The sequence below is a fragment of the Mytilus californianus genome, unplaced genomic scaffold (genome assembly GCF_021869535.1).
Source record: "Mytilus californianus isolate M0D057914Y unplaced genomic scaffold, xbMytCali1.0.p SCAF_15, whole genome shotgun sequence".
NCBI classification, from domain to species: Eukaryota; Metazoa; Mollusca; class Bivalvia; order Mytilida; family Mytilidae; genus Mytilus; species Mytilus californianus.
Window position 1 is genome coordinate 22471823 of NW_026262637.1, and position 17742 is coordinate 22489564.

The following is a 17742-nucleotide window of genomic DNA, read 5'->3' on the forward strand; positions in this document are numbered from 1 at the left end:
AAAAAGAAGTTCACATAAGAGATAAAAGTCTGGTAGATGTTGAGATTGTGTTTATTCTTTGTTTTTATATCATGGTTTTATAGGACGAAATCTTCCTCATATCAATAAGTTTACTAAATTAACAACTATATCTATGGGTTTGATCATAAATTGACCAATTATCCGACTTGTTGTTATTCTTTAATGTGTATCTTGATTATACCATGTACCAATACTAACTGGCTTCTAAATATCTTTTATAGTATTGTAACCTTACTCAATGTTTTTTTTCTTCACATGGTCGATTCTTTTGTACTTATTATACAAGAGACTTGTATACAATCGATCTATTTTACCCCTTTGGAAGTTTTAGTTTTCTTTCTATAGTCGTAAAGAGTTTTGTGTTGGAAATTTAAACGGTTTCATTACGATTTCATATTTTAATGCAGTCAAGTTTTTTCCAATTATAATTTTAATTGGAAGTATAGAAATTGTTTTTATTGAAATTTAGTCAAGAGTTTAATGTCGTGAACAAAAGATACCCCTTATTTAAGCCTTCCTCCCATTCTTATTGTGTATACATACTGAGTTACTCTGGTAGAAAAAATTTGGAATTTGTCCATCTTTCATTTTATAAACATGTAATGAAAATGGTAGCTTCATCGACCATTGGATAAACTGGAGTTCATTATAACAAATGGTATAAACATTTGGGATAATAGAATAAATTTCTTGAGTAGTGGAAATTTGTACTTGTAATTATTGTTCGTAATAAAACTGGAGTCTACAATGTAAACTGTTTCGTCTTAGAAATAAAAAGCAGCACAAGATAAGCTCTTCATATGCAAATAAGAGTTTTTAAATAACTGTAGTATTAACTTGGGATTTTTTAAAGTGATGTTGTTGGCTGATCTTGTGAAAGTTTGGAATTTTTAGCACACAGATGTGAAAAACTTGCTAATATTGCATATTAATATCTCAGAGATCGATTTTTATCTATTAAGTAAGCGCTTGGAAAATATCAGTTCATTTTTCTGGAGGTGAACATTTTTTTTTTGTGAAAATCAAATTATGTCAATTGAATTGAGTCGTAATTTAATTGTAAAATATTGAGAAAATATATGCCTTAGATCTGATGGAGAGACAGGATTTAATTCATTTACTAGGGAACACGACATAATGCAGTCGAGGAAAGATAGAAAATTCTAACATTGCAAACTGGAATGATTTCAATTTGGATCTTACTTTTAAACTTTCAAAACTAGGAGAAAAGAAAAGGAAAAATCAATTTGACCTATATGGACTTTAAACGTATATTGATGAACGAAATGAAGGCCACAGAACACTAGAGAAATCTATGTTGAAATTTAATTGTGTTCCGAATGTTGTATGATAAAGTTTCAACACATTAAAATGAATAATTCAGACATATCTGCAGAATTTCATATGAAAAATTGAAACTTGTACATCATCTAGATAGAAAGTGATTGTGACAGTGAGAAAAATCAATGGACCAATATTGATGTGATTATTGTGTATCAGTAGGACACAGTCCCAGTGGACCATTTGGTCCAATAGTTAATATCATATACCAGTAATTGTAGGTAACAATCAAGCAATGCAGAATAACCAATCTTTCTTCATAATGTGTTTTAATCAATGGAAACCACATCAGGTACTCAGAGTACCTTTGCTCTAGAACTACTATACTTGAGTATGTGTTTTTGTTTGGACAATTGTAGTATCACCTGGAAAACTTAATTAGAAAATCATGTCATCTATCTTGTTAATTGACATTAGTAAACGGTTTAATATCAATTTGCCATTTTTAAGTGACAACTGATGGGTAAATGTTTTGGTCATATTTTTCATGTGATTATAGCAATTGATTTTGGACAGTTATTGCAAAATCACTTAAAACCTAATATGCAAATTTACAAAAGTTTACAAATATTGGGCTATAAGTAAAACAAATACTTGTGACCTGAAATGAGAATTTCATGTAGTTTATTGGAATTAGCCAAAATTAACATTTTAGAGATGGTTTGCTGTTTGCATATACCTTTCACGTACCTGCTAAACAAATATTTACACAAGTTTTAAGAAGATTGAAATTTTGGATGATCAGTTACAGTTATTATTTAACCATATTGTGTGAGTTCATTGAAACTGATAGGAAGTGGTGATATTATAAATTACTTTAAAAAAGGGAGGACTTGTAAAGTGTTTGGTTTCACTGGACTATGATGTTCCATCGTGATAGGGCAGTGCAGTGTGACATTGGAGATGAAGAGGAGTATGAATTTTTGCTGGTAAGTTCTGAACTATAGTGATAAGTTCTGAATTATAGTGATAAGTTCTGATTCATTCTGTCAAGTTCTGAATTAAACTGATAAGTTCTGATCATTTTGACAATTTCTTATTTATATTTAATAAGTTCTGATTCATTTTGACAAGATTCTGATTTATACTGGTTGGTTCTGATTCATTCTGACATTTCTGATTTATACTAAATAAGTTCTGATTTATACTGACAAGTCCTGATTAATATTGGTTAGTTCTGATTCATTTTGACAAGTTCTGATTTATACTGGTTGGTTCTGATTCATTCTGACATTTCTGATTTATACTAAATAAGTTCTGATTTATACTGACAAGTCCTGATTAATATTGGTTAGTTCTGATTCATTTTGACAAGTTCTGATTTATACTGGTTGGTTCTGATTCATTCTGACATTTCTGATTTATACTAAATAAGTTCTGATTTATACTGACAAGTCCTGATTAATATTGGTTAGTTCTGATTCATTTTGACAAGTTCTGATTTATATTGGTTAGTTCTGATTCATTTTGACAAGTTCTAATTTGTAGTAGAAAGTTCTGATTTATTTAGACAAGTTCTGATTTGTAGTAGAAAATTCTGATTTATTTTGACACTTTCTGATTTATATTGGTTAGTTCTGATTCATTTTGACAAGTTCTGATTTATACTGGTTTGTTCTGATTCATTCTGACATTTCTGATTTATACTAAATAAGTTCTGATTCAATTTGACAAGTTCTGATTGATACTAAACAAGTTCTGATTCATTCAAACAAGTTCTGACTTATACTAAAGATGTTCTGATTTATTTTGACACTTTCTGATTTATATTGGTTAGTTCTGATTCATTTTGACAAGTTCTAATTTGTAGTAGAAAGTTCTGATTTATTTAGACAAGTTCTGATTTGTAGTAGAAAATTCTGATTTATTTTGACACTTTCTGATTTATATTGGTTAGTTCTGATTCATTTTGACAAGTTCTGATTTATTGTCGAGCCTGCGACTTTTGTCGCAGAAAGCTCGACATAGGGATAGTGATCCGGCGGCGGCGGCGGCGGCGGCTACGGCGGCGGCGGCGTTAGCTAACTTCTTAAAAGCTTTATATTTTAGAAGGTGGAAGGTCTGGATGCTTCATACTTTGTATATGGATGCCTCATGTTACGAAGTTTCCGTCAGTCACATGTCCAATGTCCTTGACCTCATTTTCATGGTTCAGTGACTACTTGAAAAAAAAGTTAAGATTTTTTGTAATGTTAGATTCTCTCTTATTATAAGTAATAGGATAACTATATTTGGTATGTGCGTACCTTGCAAGGTCCTCATGCCCGTCAGACAGTTTTCACTTGACCTCGACCTTATTTCATGGATCAGTGAACAAGGTTAAGTTTTGGTGGTCAAGTCCATATCTCAGATACTATAAGCAATAGGTCTAGTATATTCAGTGTATGGAAGGACTGTAAGGTGTACATGTCCAACTGGCAGGTGTCATCTGACCTTGACCTCATTTTCATGGTTCAGTGGTTATAGTTAAGTTTTTGTGTTTTGGTCTGTTTTTCTTATACTGTATGCCATAGGTCTATTATATTTGGTGTATGGAATGATTGTAAGGTGTACATGTCTAGCGGGCAGGTGTCATCTGACTTTGACCTCATTTTCATGGTTCAGTGGTCAAAGTTAAGTTTTTGAGTTTTGGTCTTTTTTTCTAATACTATATGCAATAGTTCAACTATATTTGGTATGTGCGTACCTTGCAAGGTCCTCATGCCCGTCACACAGTTTTCACTTGACCTCGACCTCATTTCATGGATCAATGAACAAGGTTAAGTTTTGGTGGTCAAGTCCATATCTCAGATACTATAAGCAATAGGTCTAGTATATTCGGTGTATGGAAGGACTGTAAGGTGTACATGTCCAACTGGCAGGTGTCATCTGACCTTGACCTCATTTTCAGTGTTCAGTGGTTATAGTTAAGTTTTTGTGTTTTGGTCTGTTTTACCTATACTGTATGCCATAGGTCTACTATATTTGGTGTATGGAATGATTGTAAGGTGTACATGTCTAGCGGGCAGGTGTCTTCTGACCTTGACCTCATTTTCATGGTTCAGTGGTCAAAGTTAAGTTTTTGAGTTTTGGTCTTTTTTTCTAATACTTTATGCAATAGGTCATCTATATTTGGTGTATGGAAATATCTTATGATGTACCTGTCAGTCTTGCAGGTTTTTTTTACCTTGACCTCATTTTCACGGTTCATTGCTCAGTGTTAAGTTTTTGTGTTTTGGTCTGTTTTTCTAATACTATAAGCAATAGGTCAACTATATTTGTTGTATGGAAGGATTGCAAGCTGTAATACATGTCTGCCTGGCATTGTTCATCTGACCTTGACCTCATTTTCTTGGTTCATTGGTCAATGTTTAGTTTTCTTGGTTAAGTCTGTATCTTAGAAACTATAAACAATAGGTCAACTATATTTAGTGTATTGAATGATTGTAAGGTGTACATGTATTTCTTGTTTGGTTTATATGACCTTGACCTCATTTTCTTGGATCATGTTAAGTGTATGTGATAGTTGTAGTAAAGCTTTATATTTAGGACTATCAACATAATATCAATGATTAGTAAAGAAGGCGAGACATTTCAGCATGTGCACTCTTGTACTGGTTTGTTCTGATTCATTCTGACATTTCTGATTTATACTAAATAAGTTCTGATTCAATTTGACAAGTTCTGATTGATACTAAACAAGTTCTGATTCATTCAAACAAGTTCTGACTTATACTAAAGATGTTCTGATTTATTTTGACACTTTCTGATTTATATTGGTTAGTTCTGATTCATTTTGACAAGTTCTAATTTGTAGTAGAAAGTTCTGATTTATTTAGACAAGTTCTGATTTGTAGTAGAAAATTCTGATTTATTTTGACACTTTCTGATTTATATTGGTTAGTTCTGATTCATTTTGACAAGTTCTGATTTGTAGTAGAAAGTTCTGATTTATTTTGACACTTTCTGATTTATACTAAACAAGTTCTGATTCATTCAGACAAGTTCTGATTCATTTTGACAAGTTCTGATTTATTCTGGTAAGTTCTTATTCTGAAAAGTTTTGATTTATTATATCCCCGCTTTAAAAAAGTGGGGGTATACTGTTTTACCTCTGCCTGTCCGTCCATCCGTCCGTCCGTCGGTCTGTCCCATGAATATTTTTCGTCACATTTTTCTCAGGAACTACATCATAAGGATTTCTGAAATTTGGTTTCAGGGTTTATATAAGTCAGCTAAACCGTGTGATGTTTTTCCGATTCATCACTCAACAACTTCCTGTTTACCGAACACTTATATATTTTTACACTATTAAAATTATCCACTTGCGATGGGGTTATCATCAGTGAGCAGTTAAGCTCGCAGTTTCACTTGTTATTAATATATTCTGATTTATACTAAATAAGTTCCGATTCATTCTGACAAGTTCTGATTAATACTGGTGGGTTTTGATTCATTCTGACATTTCTGATTTATACTAGCTAAGTTCTGATTCACTCTGACGATTCCTGATTTATATTGGTTAGTTCTGATTCAGTTTGTCAAGTTCGGATGTGTAGTAGAAAGTTCTGATTCATTCTGACAAGTTCTGATTGATACTAAATTAAAGTACTGATTCATTCTGACAAATTCTGAAATATACTGGTAAGTTCTGATACATTTTGACAAGTTCCTATTTATACTAAATAAGTTCTGATTTATACTAAATAAGTTCTGATTCATTTTGACAACTTCTGATTTCTAGTGGTAAGTTCTGATATTTTCTGACAACTTCTGATTTATATTGGATAGTTTTGATTCATTCTGACAACTTCTGATTTATATTTGATAGTTCTGATTCATTCTGACAACTTCTGATTTATATTTGATAGTTTTGATTCATTCTGACAACTTCTGATTTATATTGGATAGTTTTGATTCATTCTGACAACTTGTGATTTATAGTAGAAAGTTCTGATTCATTCTGACAAGATCTGGTTTATACTGAATACTTAGTTCTGATTCATTCTGACTTATTCTGATTTATACTGGGAATTTCTGAGCAAAAAACTAATCTTTTCCTGAGACTTTAAATAAAAAAACATTTGATATAGATAAATACTAAAAACTAAACTAAAAAAGAGGAAATAAGTCAACACTTCTAGATGTGAAAATTTTTGTTTGAACTTGTCACACTAAGGTTGACCTTGTCATACTAAGTATCATATCAAAACATGAAGTACTAGATATACTCCCAAGGGCTTTAGTCTAATAGTGGTATATTTAATTTACACCATGATCATTATAGTTAACACAAAATGATTGCTTTCAATAGTTTAGAAGTGTGTCTTTCAGAAGTTTTCCCTTAGTTTAGGACAAGCATGATATTGCAGGATATCCAATTACTTATAATGACAGCATGGTGTAAACAGCAAAATTATAAAGTAAAAGCTTTAACGGGCATATTCAGTAACATAATATAGCAGATTATTTTTATTAAATGGATAATATCATATATAAGTACAAAAAAGGTATGCTGGTTTGTCTTTAAAGGATGCATGATCTAAAAACGTGTTGTCATTGATAGGTGTCTTTGACTTTGTTTCTATATTTTTCTGGAGAAGTTGGGTGTTGGTTGACCGTTGTCGGTGAGAACTTTCGTGCTGTCAAACTTCAAACTTTTATTTCTCTAGACCCCATCAGAGGTATGTGAATATAAAAAGTAATAACAATAAAATATATACAAAACAGTGAAATGAATGGAATGAGATGGTTACATATGCAATGGTGTAAAGTACATGTTTTACGAAACTTGCAGTGGAAGGCAAATCTGATTTATAACAGACAGAACAATTTTACAAAATTTTGCAAGTTTAACAATTAAACTGCAATCATCAGAATAAAAAAGTTCACAATACTTTATAGTATTAGGCTTTTTAAACACATTACAGGGCAAAAGCCTTTATCTTTCATTTGAGAAAAAAGTACATTTAAACAGATAGTGTCCATTATAATCGGTGTCCTGGTATCCTATTTATGTATCAATTATTAGTCTGTTTCTGCAAAATTTATGGTACTATTTCTGGTCAATTTTTGTCATTTTAGACATTTTACCCTCCCAATAGTTTGCTTGATACATGTTGTTCTTACATTGTAACATTGCTGATAATTTCTGCTCTAATGGCACATGCATGCAAAGCTGTGATACAAGAATTATGAAGCAATTGAGATTATGCAAGAAAGTTCAATTAAGTATAAATATCTTTTCTTTTTGTCTTGCATGTGGCAAATTTCACAAAGGAGGACATTTTTGTTACTCTTCTGTCATCAGCAACATTGTCCTTATGATCAATACATTTTTTTCTAAGTAGGTCCATTTACATCAGATAGAGCATTCTCATGAAAAACCATTGATGTTTTAAGTACATTTAAAAGGTAACAGAGTATTTTTGTATAGTCATTTGAAATATTATGTCCTTTCTAACAGTTATGTTCTAAATGATTTAATTTTTTTTAGATTGTTCAAAAGTGACGTATTTATAGAAAAAAGTATGATACAACATTGAACTTATAATGAGGATAATTTGTCTGTTTTCTATGTGAAATAAACTTTTAAAAAAATGGATTATCTTACAGGCTAATCAAATTTATCTGTTTTAAATTTTTTTTAAAAGTTGTCTTTCTTTTCCCTTCATCTTTAAGAATGTATGTTTTAAATACAATTATGTTTGTCATTCTGAACCTAGAATAATAATATTTACATAACAATAGGTATTCAGTACATTTTCAATCATTCAATTTTGCTTTCTGTTTAGAAATTTTAAGTAGGGAAATTTTTCTGAAATTTAATTAATTTACATATCTCATAGTTTGTATTCATCCATTTATTGGTAATCATTGGCTGGTTATTGATAAGAAATCAAATAGAATCCATGCAACAATTTGTAAATTTGAATTATTCAGAATAAATTGTTAAATTTTTAATTATTTGGATAATGGCACGGCAACATTTGTGAATTTGATGCCATAAATTCTTCCCCAAAGAATAATATTTAATAATTGCAAACAATAATACATATAGATGTATTATTCTGAGATAGTTTAGAAATTTGATTAAAGGATTCTGGAAAAATAAAAATAAAGATAGAATGATAAAATAAAATATGTTGAAAATAATACTGGAATGAAGCTATTAAAATGCCTGTTAAATTTAGGAAATTCTTTGCAGAGTCCTTTATTATAACAAAACTCCAATTAATTTTTAACATTTGTTTAATTTTAAGACATAACAGAAATTTCAGGGATAGATTATAAGGTTTCACCAGTGTAAATTAGACTTGGCAATTTCCCAGAGAACTTTTTTAATGCCAAAAACTGTCATTTTTACCATGAAGTAAAAAAATCATTTACTGGAATAGATGTTAACATGCACTACTTTTGTTTATAAGGACAAAATTTAGGGTTGTGGAGCATTTTCCAGCATTTATATGCCTCAAATTCCTTAGAGTTTAAGTTTATACTGAAATTGTGTACTTAACCCCTTCCTATACAATGAGTTTTCCTGAGCATTTGAATTGACCACTTTCTATCCAACTATTTATACTGGTAAAATGCCCAAAAATTTCTAAGACTATTTGAGTACCAGTAGTCCCCAAAAGAGGCTTGGTTTGTAAATCAGCTATATTAAATTCTCCTCGCCCTGCTCGTCCGAATTTAAAGTATTTCTACTGTAAATTCAATTGGCTATAAACAAGACAAGCACAGAAATAGGATTAGTTGCTTGCAGTAGCATATTATTTTCTCTTGCGATACAATTTTTATTTTGATTAATTGAACAGATTTCTACCATTCAAAAAACATATAAATACATGTAATAATTGTAGTACAACTGAATATATTCTAATTTGACTAACTTCAATTCGACGTTACTGCGAACATCTTCCATACTAATACATCTAAATACCAAACCATAAAACCCCACCCATTAAACCACCAAAACTTTTGTGTGTCCTATGCACATTACATCAAACTTTATAAATAGTATTTAAAAAGTTCCGTTGCAGAATTAGTTATACTAATTCCCATCATTATATAAGTCCACAAATAGCAAACGGGAAAAACCTCATACTCATAGGTATGATAACTCTGTGTATAAAGGGAGGTAACTCATATTTTATTTTAGAAATTTCATTGTTTTTTTTTTTTTAAGACTTTGAATAATTTATTGTCAAAAAGACCTTTTTGAAAAGGTCAAAATATTTATTATTGATTTGTTATTTAAACAAAACATGTTTGTATTTAAATTCTGGTCTTGTTTCTGTGATTTTAAGGAAAAGCTGTGTATAATTAATATGATAATAATCTATTAAAGTATATACATATGAAATGTCCTAAACAATTAGATTGATTGATTGGTTGGTATTTAACGCCGCTTTCAACACTATTGTGCTATTTTGTGGCGGTCAATTTTTATTGGTGGAGGAAGCTGGAGTGCTGGAAGAGAACCACGACCTTTGGTAGGAAAACTGACAATCCTAGTCAATTAAGATTAGGGTCGAGTGCTTCTGCCCCATGCGGGATTCGAACTCACAACTCAGTGTTGACTGGCTAGTGATACCCTAAACAGTTAGAGAGTAGTGTGTAGCATATGATATATAACCTGAAACTATAAGAAAATCATAAAAAAAAATCTATCCCTTAACCTGAAGTCGTTGATTACAATACTTCTTCAGTCATAAGCAAATTAATCCCAAACTTGAAGAAAAAAAAAATCTCTAAAAATGAAAAGATATGGTTTTAAAGAATTAATCTTTTTTTTTTAAAAGAGAAATGCTATTTTGAAAAGACATTTTTGGTGAAAATGTAATCTTGAAAACAATGGTTTTTATTGTAACCAAATAATCTATCAGATCTTGTGGAATATAGAAAAAATTCTTGTTGGAACTGAAAGATAATTAAAACAGAGCAAAATTTGCATACAAAATTTCTAGGAAATTTGGTGTTTTACTTTGCTGAAGATTGTTGAATAATGAATGCCTTTAAATTTCTTTGATTTGCTCTGTGTGTGTGTGCATGTAGTCATATGATATTATCAGAGTGGTGTGCCACTATACAGCGGACTTTTACTACCCTTTGTTTCAAGTTGTAAATAATTTGAGAAATAGAAGTAAATGTCTTGACAAAAATTGTGTAATTTCTACTTACAAGAATGAAAAAGTATATGTATGCTTATAATGATTGCTAAAAATGTATTGAATATAACAATCGTAAAGATTTTGCCTCTATTTCTTATATGGAGAGAAAATGATATTCCACAGGATCTGACTCAACTGGTTAAGTAAAATCACACTATAAAGTAAGATCATGGATTTAACATTGCGGCATTTGTGCAAAAATAATTTTTAGAGAGATTTTATAGCACTTGTATAGATTTATATTGTACCTCTTGAGGCTTTATAAAAATCTTAATGGTAAACTTAATTGTATATGACCTCAAATAAAAAGTAAAAATGCTTATTCAAACTTAATACTTACTTACAAATCTACTTGAAATGGAAAAGGAGGACTTTTTATGAAGAAAGAGACAGTCTAAATTGAATTGTGTCAGCTCCGAGTTTGTTTCCTGATAAATTAACGATAGAAAACAAATATTGACATTACGTCCTCTGTGACTAGTTAAGATCAATTTTTGATTTTCTTTTGAGTAGCATTTGATGAATTCTTGTGACATCTTTTCAATGTTGAATGTCATCAGTGCACGTCTATTCACCAAGACGAGCGGTTAACAATTTATCGGTAGTGAAGGATATAAGTAATTGATTTTTTTGCTGATTTTTTATTTTGTTTGTATTCTTGGGTTTTGTGAGATACAGGTCAATTTCTAACACTGATCAATACCACTAAGTAGTGTACAACAAGTGATTGTGAAATATGGCTAGATTCCCATCATTTTGATGTTGCAACGATTTATCTGCAGTGACACCTGTTGTATGAAAGGGGAGCTGACATTTGTAATGCTGGAAGAAATGACAAGAGTCTCAGTTCCACGACTCTATTTCTTACAAAGTTACATGTTTTATATGATTGGATTATAAGGGATTTAAACAAGTACAATATGGCTGTCAACTTAAAAAAAGACAAATTAAGAACTAATGAATTAAAAACGTATAGCGAAAGACAGAGAATCAGAAGATGTTTTAGTGAGGTAAGTAGACATCTCAAGAGCATTTAAAAAAAAATATATTGGCTCAAGGCATGAATCCATTTTTTATGGGAACTTGTAAAGTATCCATACACACTCAGAAAAAAACCCACCAATTACAGAAATTACTTATTTTTCCTTAAAAGCTGAATTTATAAATCTCTGGTGAATTGATTTCTTATTTACTTAAAAGCTAACATAAACAGATATTTGTTTATAGACAATGTACTGTTAAAACTAGCTTATTTGTATTACTTATAATGTTTTAAGTTAGATTTTGTAAGTCAAATGGATTCGGAATTTTGAATTTGTAACTCAATGGAAGATGCATTCTCTTGTATTGGTTTGAAATTGAAAGTTTATCATCTTGAAAATATTCATTATAAATTCATTCTTGAGATATTTGAAAGTTTTGGACAACACTTTTGAAAAAAAGTATGTTCAGTGAGTATTTGTTCAAAAGGGCAACATGTAGTTACTGGGTAAATCATATGTTTGTTCATTCATTTGTGACATTTCTTCGGTCCAATTTTTCAAATTCATCCATCCGTCCTTTGAATCCACAATCCATCTAGCTGATGGACTTATTTAAATGTAACTTTCAGAAAATCATTGAATTTTAAATTCGATTTGAATAACTTTTTTTTATTGCAAAACATGATTGTTTGACCTATCTTTTATTTTAGCTGGACACATTCTGAGTATTTCTCAACATTTTATCAACCTCTGTTTCTTCCTCTGACTGCAGAATCCATGACACCATTGAATTATTGGTAGAAAAACACATTTAGGGGAAAATCTGCTGTTGCCTTGAAGTTAATCTTTGTTAGAATATGAAGGTAGATTATTCTGACTCCAATTTTACCAGCCTCTGCTCTTAGTGCTTTGGGAAGGTGAACAGCAGCAAGTGCCAATTTTAAAGTCTTTGGTTTGACTGAGGACCAAACCCATGTCTTTCTCTACTTGTCGTGGCACACACACACACACTGTCAGGAGACAACCAAAGACATAGCTAGTTTACAAGATTATCATTAAAATCATGTTAGTTACTGTCTACTGGATTTAATGCTACATCTGTTGGAAATTGCTTAAAAGATACCTTTTTTAATTTGACTCGTGGAAAAGGTATTTTATTGAAAAAAGTAATTCAAATTGTAGTCCAAAGTTGTTTATGTAAACACTTAAAACATTCATTTCATTTCATGGATGTTTTGTATTTAATTTTGATTAAAGAAATAACATTTTAATTAGTAAAGTCCCTTATTTAGGTCAAAAGAAATTTATTTTGAGAAATTTAATAAGTATATCCTATGACGAAAGAAATAATTTCCTTAAAATGACTGAATTGTCGCTTCCTCAGTGTATTGAGAAAATATGAGAGGGTCATATACGTATCCTGTTGTAGACACGTACTTATCAGTATAATTTTGTGGAATGGTAAAAAAGTCATGGTTGAAATACCATTGTTTGAAGAAATTTGAAGAAAAAAATGTATGCTGTGGAGTTTGATTCTTGTGAAAACTGTTGGATTTTGGTAAATTTCTATATGAGTTAGTTAAAAGGAAAAAGGGAATAATACAAAGCAATTGGTGCTGATCTCAAGTGTTGAATATCTTCAGTATTTCGCACATAACATGCTTTGTGAAATTCATTATTGCCTTGAAATAATAATAAATGTTATCAATGTAAAATATTCGTACATATATTATAATCTTAAGAGGTCATGGAAGATGTACTTACAAATTTTGTATGAGTGATTTCATAATTTCCAAACATATTACCTTTTTCTTTTAATTTTCTTAAATTTTAAACATTTAAAAAATTTAAAAATCAATTTAGATATGAAATGAATACTTTCATTCATTTAAAGGCTCCTGCTTAAAATGATGACTATGTTAAAGGTTATGGAAAGGGTTAATTGAAGACTTCAAAAGTAGGTATATACATTTTTTAAGATCTATAAAGTTTGTCCACATTGTCACATTGTAACTCACGAAAAACCTCTATGACATCAACTCCTTCTTGTATTTATCTTTGAAGATATCCATTTTCTTCATTAAAGTAAAGATAAATCTATGAACCAGTTCAATGTTTATGGAAAAGATTAAAGGCTTACTGGGCTGTAAAGTCTGTAGTAATCTGAGATTTAGTTCTAATTAATTAGGGGGTCTATCTGATCAGTTGGGTAAGCCGAGGATTTCCCTCTAGCCAATCGTTACCTAGTGTCTTGATGTGCACGTACGTCATCACTACAAACTTTAACCCTATTGTTTTACATCTATTGTTATAATTGATTTATGCATTTACACCCTAGAGATTTAACAAGTTGTTGCATTGAGCCTGACTTTAAAGTTAAAATTTGAACAGATTATTACGTCATTGCGACTCACCGAGCAATATATACTCTATTCAATGAATTAAGCAGAAATCGTGACACATTTACAATGAGAAGGAATTCAAAGTCAGTAATTTAACGATTATAAGAGGGAGATTGCAAAAAATAAATATTAGTTATAGTTTTACATGGCAAAAGTTACGTAATATAATTTTCATGAGAATACTGAACTTGTAGCTTAATGGTTAATTAATATTTCCTTTATCAGTAATGATCCCAGGATCATTAAGTTCTGTTTTCTGTAAAAGGAAAAAAGTTTCTTTTTCTTTTTTCTAAGCCATGCAATTATTTAGTTATCTCTGTTGGCAGTTGACATGTACAGATTTTGCTATCATTTATTTCTGATGTTCTATAAGAAAAATGTTGTGGTTGTCACTCTTTGGGAAACAACATTTCCTTTATTAGCTCTCTATTCACATACTTTACTGGTGTGCCCACGAATGATAGTTTTATATGTAGATCTAGAATGACAGATCTCAAATAAATAGCTTACGGCATAATCTTCCCATCAATTCCAAAACATAGCCATTTATATTCTTTTAACTCTGTAGTGGAAAATTTTTATGCTTTCTGGCTTTTGTTGTTATATTTTGTTAAGAATATAGTTGTTTTTAATGAGCGGTACAAATAAAGACCATGTCAAAAGATTTATTCAAGAAAATGCTGAAAAAGCATCGAGGAAATTTGCTGCGTCAGGATGTAACAGAGATGAGCGATGTGGGTATTTATGTTAATTAAGGTTCAGAAATTTCTCGCTTTTTTTCAATACTTTCTTTGTATTATAAAATCTTGGCTCTTTGTATTATAAAATCTTGGCAAGATTTTTGTATATTGATACTGGGTTGAGAATTCACAATGATTATGAACAAGGTCTTTTTTTTTAATTGATGAATTATGTAAATTTATGTTGAAATATTATTTATTGAATATGTTAGGTGACAAATGATCAGTTTACAAATGATGATATCAGGTACAAAAGGACCATGTATTGATATTGAATATTTAAGAAATTTGATTATTTTCTCACAAATTTGTCCTTTCTATTCCCAATATATAAATACAACTAATGTAGTGATTTGTTAGTTGATATAATTTCAATGGCTGATGTGGGAGGTTACATATTAAATTACGTACTTCTTCCAGATGACATTAATGTCAACTAGTGGAAAAATTTGAATGACGTTGTTGAATTTTAAAAGTCTTAATTCAGATTTTTATACCCCCGTTTATGGGACGTATTATGGTATACCGTTGACCGTCCGTCTGTCCGTCCGTCTGTCCGTCCGTCTGTCCGTCCGTCCGTTGTCAACATGTCGGACATTAATTCAAAAACGCTTTAATCAATATGCATGAAACTTTGGTGAATTGTTTATATCTATTGACGTGAGCTCCCTTTCGTTTTTTATAAATTTCAGATTTACCATTTCCGAGTTTTGGGGTTTTATTCATTAAAAAAGGGGTGATTTTCTAGTTTTCGGACAATAACTCAAAAACAATTTCACCAATTTGCATGAAACTTTTGTGAATTGATCATATCTATTGATGTGAGCTCCCTTTCGATTTAAAAAAAAATTTAGGATTTACCGTTTCCGAGTTTTGGGGTTTTGTTCATTAAAAAAGGGGGGATTTTCCAGTTTTCCGACAATAACTCAAAAACAATTTCACCAATTTGCATGAAACTTTTGTGAAATGTTCATATCTATTGATGTGAGCTCCCTTTCGTTTTTTATAAATTTAGGATTTACCGTTTCCGAGTTATGGGGTTTTATTCATTAAAAAAGGGGGGATATTCCAGTTTTCGGACAATAACTCAAAAAAAATTTCACCAATTTGCAAGAAACTTTTGTGAATTGTTCATATCTATTGACGTGAGCTCCCTTTTGATTTTTATAAATTTCAAGACTATACGTTTCCGAATTATGGGGTTTTATTCATTACAAAAAGGGGGATTTTCCAGTTTTCAGCATTTTTATGAAACTTTGGTAAATCTATTTTTGTAAGCTCCCTTTTGATTTTTATAAATTTTTGTTTTTATGTTTCCGAGTTATAAGATTTTATTTGTTTATAGTCTGACAACAGATTTACTAAGTATTACGCAACAGCACAGTGTATTGCACAACAGCAAAAAATCTTTCATATAACCAATTTGAAGTTCTTTTACTACATTTATTCAGAAACCTATAATATATCAAATATTTAATTACAATCCAAATTCAGACCTGTATCAAACTTGAATATTGTGTCCATTTTTGCCCCAACTGTTCAGGGTTGGACCTCTGCGGGCGTATCCAGCTGCGCTCAGCGAAGCAGTTTATTTTAATTGTTGATTACCATCTTCAAAATTTGTTGATACTGATGCAGTGCAAAATTTAGAACTCTTAATATTCTTGGAACTTATATCACTAAATTGACTTAAATTTTTACCTTTCAGTTTTCATTTTTACTTTTCATATAAAAATAGGAAGATGTGGTATGATTGTCAATGAGACAACTCTCCACAAAAGACCAAATGACACAGAAATTAATAACTATAGGTCACCGTACAGCTTTCAACAATGAGCAAAACCCATACCGCATAGTCAGCTATAAAAGGCCCCGAAATGACAAATGTTAAACAATTCAAACGAGAAAACTAACGGCCTAATTTATGTACAAAATAATGAACGAAACACAAATATGATACACAGCAACAAACGACAACCACTGAATTACAGGCTCCTGACTTGGGACAGGTACATACAGAATGTGGCGGGGTTAAACTAGTTAGATAGCACCAAACCCTCCCCCTAACCTGGGACAGTGGTGAATCAGCACAACACAAGAACACACTATAAAGAAACAATAAAGGAAAAACAAATAACACCAACAAACAACAAAGCGTAACTTAGGAGCTTGATAACTTCAACAATAAATAAAAGGATAAAACATCTATAAGGCAGCAATCAAACAACACTATAAAACCACCATATGGCCTTCAGCAATTGTCAATGTATAAGGTATATCATAGATCAAGTTCTAATTTTTTCCCAGTGGAGACATTGTGTTAATAAATTCAGTGGAGATTACCAAAGATTTGCCATCAACATCAAGTTTGTTTAAAGGAAACAAAATCTTAAGATATAAGCCAAGATAACCATTGATTAGGCTCCTCACCTCAGACAAGTTCATATCAAAATGTTGCCAAATATTGGAATATTTTAGCTCTGTCTTTCAAAAGGGAAAAGGAAAAAAACTACATATTTTTATATTATATAAAGAGATGGTGTCTTAATGCTTGTTGCTAATGTTAGATGTAAATGAAGTTCTTTGAAAATTCAGTATAATCTATCAGCTAGTTTCCAAAATTCCTTGTGATTAATTATGACTGGAATGGAATGCGAGATAAACCAAAAATTAAAACTGATTTGGGTTTTAGGGAAACCCCAGAATTTAAATTGACATTTGTTTTTGTTCAGTAGAAACCCAACAACACAATTTAAGCAAGGATATATATACAAAAATGTAATAAGGCCACTGAAAGCTGAATTATTAGTTCAGTCTAGGTGGCCGAGTGGTCTAGAGCGCTGAACACAGTGCAGGCGGTGTTGTTTGATATCCCAATAGCATGAGTTCGAATCCCGGCGAGGGAAGAACAAAAATTTGCTTCCGCAAATTTGCAGATTTAACATTGTTGTGCTGATATTTAGAGTAATTATGTATAAATTATTATATATATACCCGGTTAACCTCAAGTTAAAAATTTCTCTAATGTGAATTAAAAGAAATGGTGCACAAAAACAGCAAACATAAGTCTGAATGAAAATCCTTAATTTGGCAGATTTTGTTG

The 17742-nt window shown here is 30.8% G+C and overlaps 1 protein-coding gene across 1 annotated transcript in view; it reads left to right on the forward strand.

Moving 5' to 3' along the window:
- The first annotated feature begins 530 nt into the window (after positions 1-530).
- LOC127725675 (cGMP-inhibited 3',5'-cyclic phosphodiesterase 3A-like) overlaps positions 531-17742 on the forward strand; it is a 77850-nt gene continuing 60638 nt past the window's right edge. The window contains exon 1 of the mRNA XM_052232826.1: positions 531-2291. Coding sequence (XP_052088786.1) covers positions 2223-2291 — 69 coding nt within the window. The 5' untranslated portion in view covers positions 531-2222. The remainder of the gene's footprint in view (positions 2292-17742) is intronic.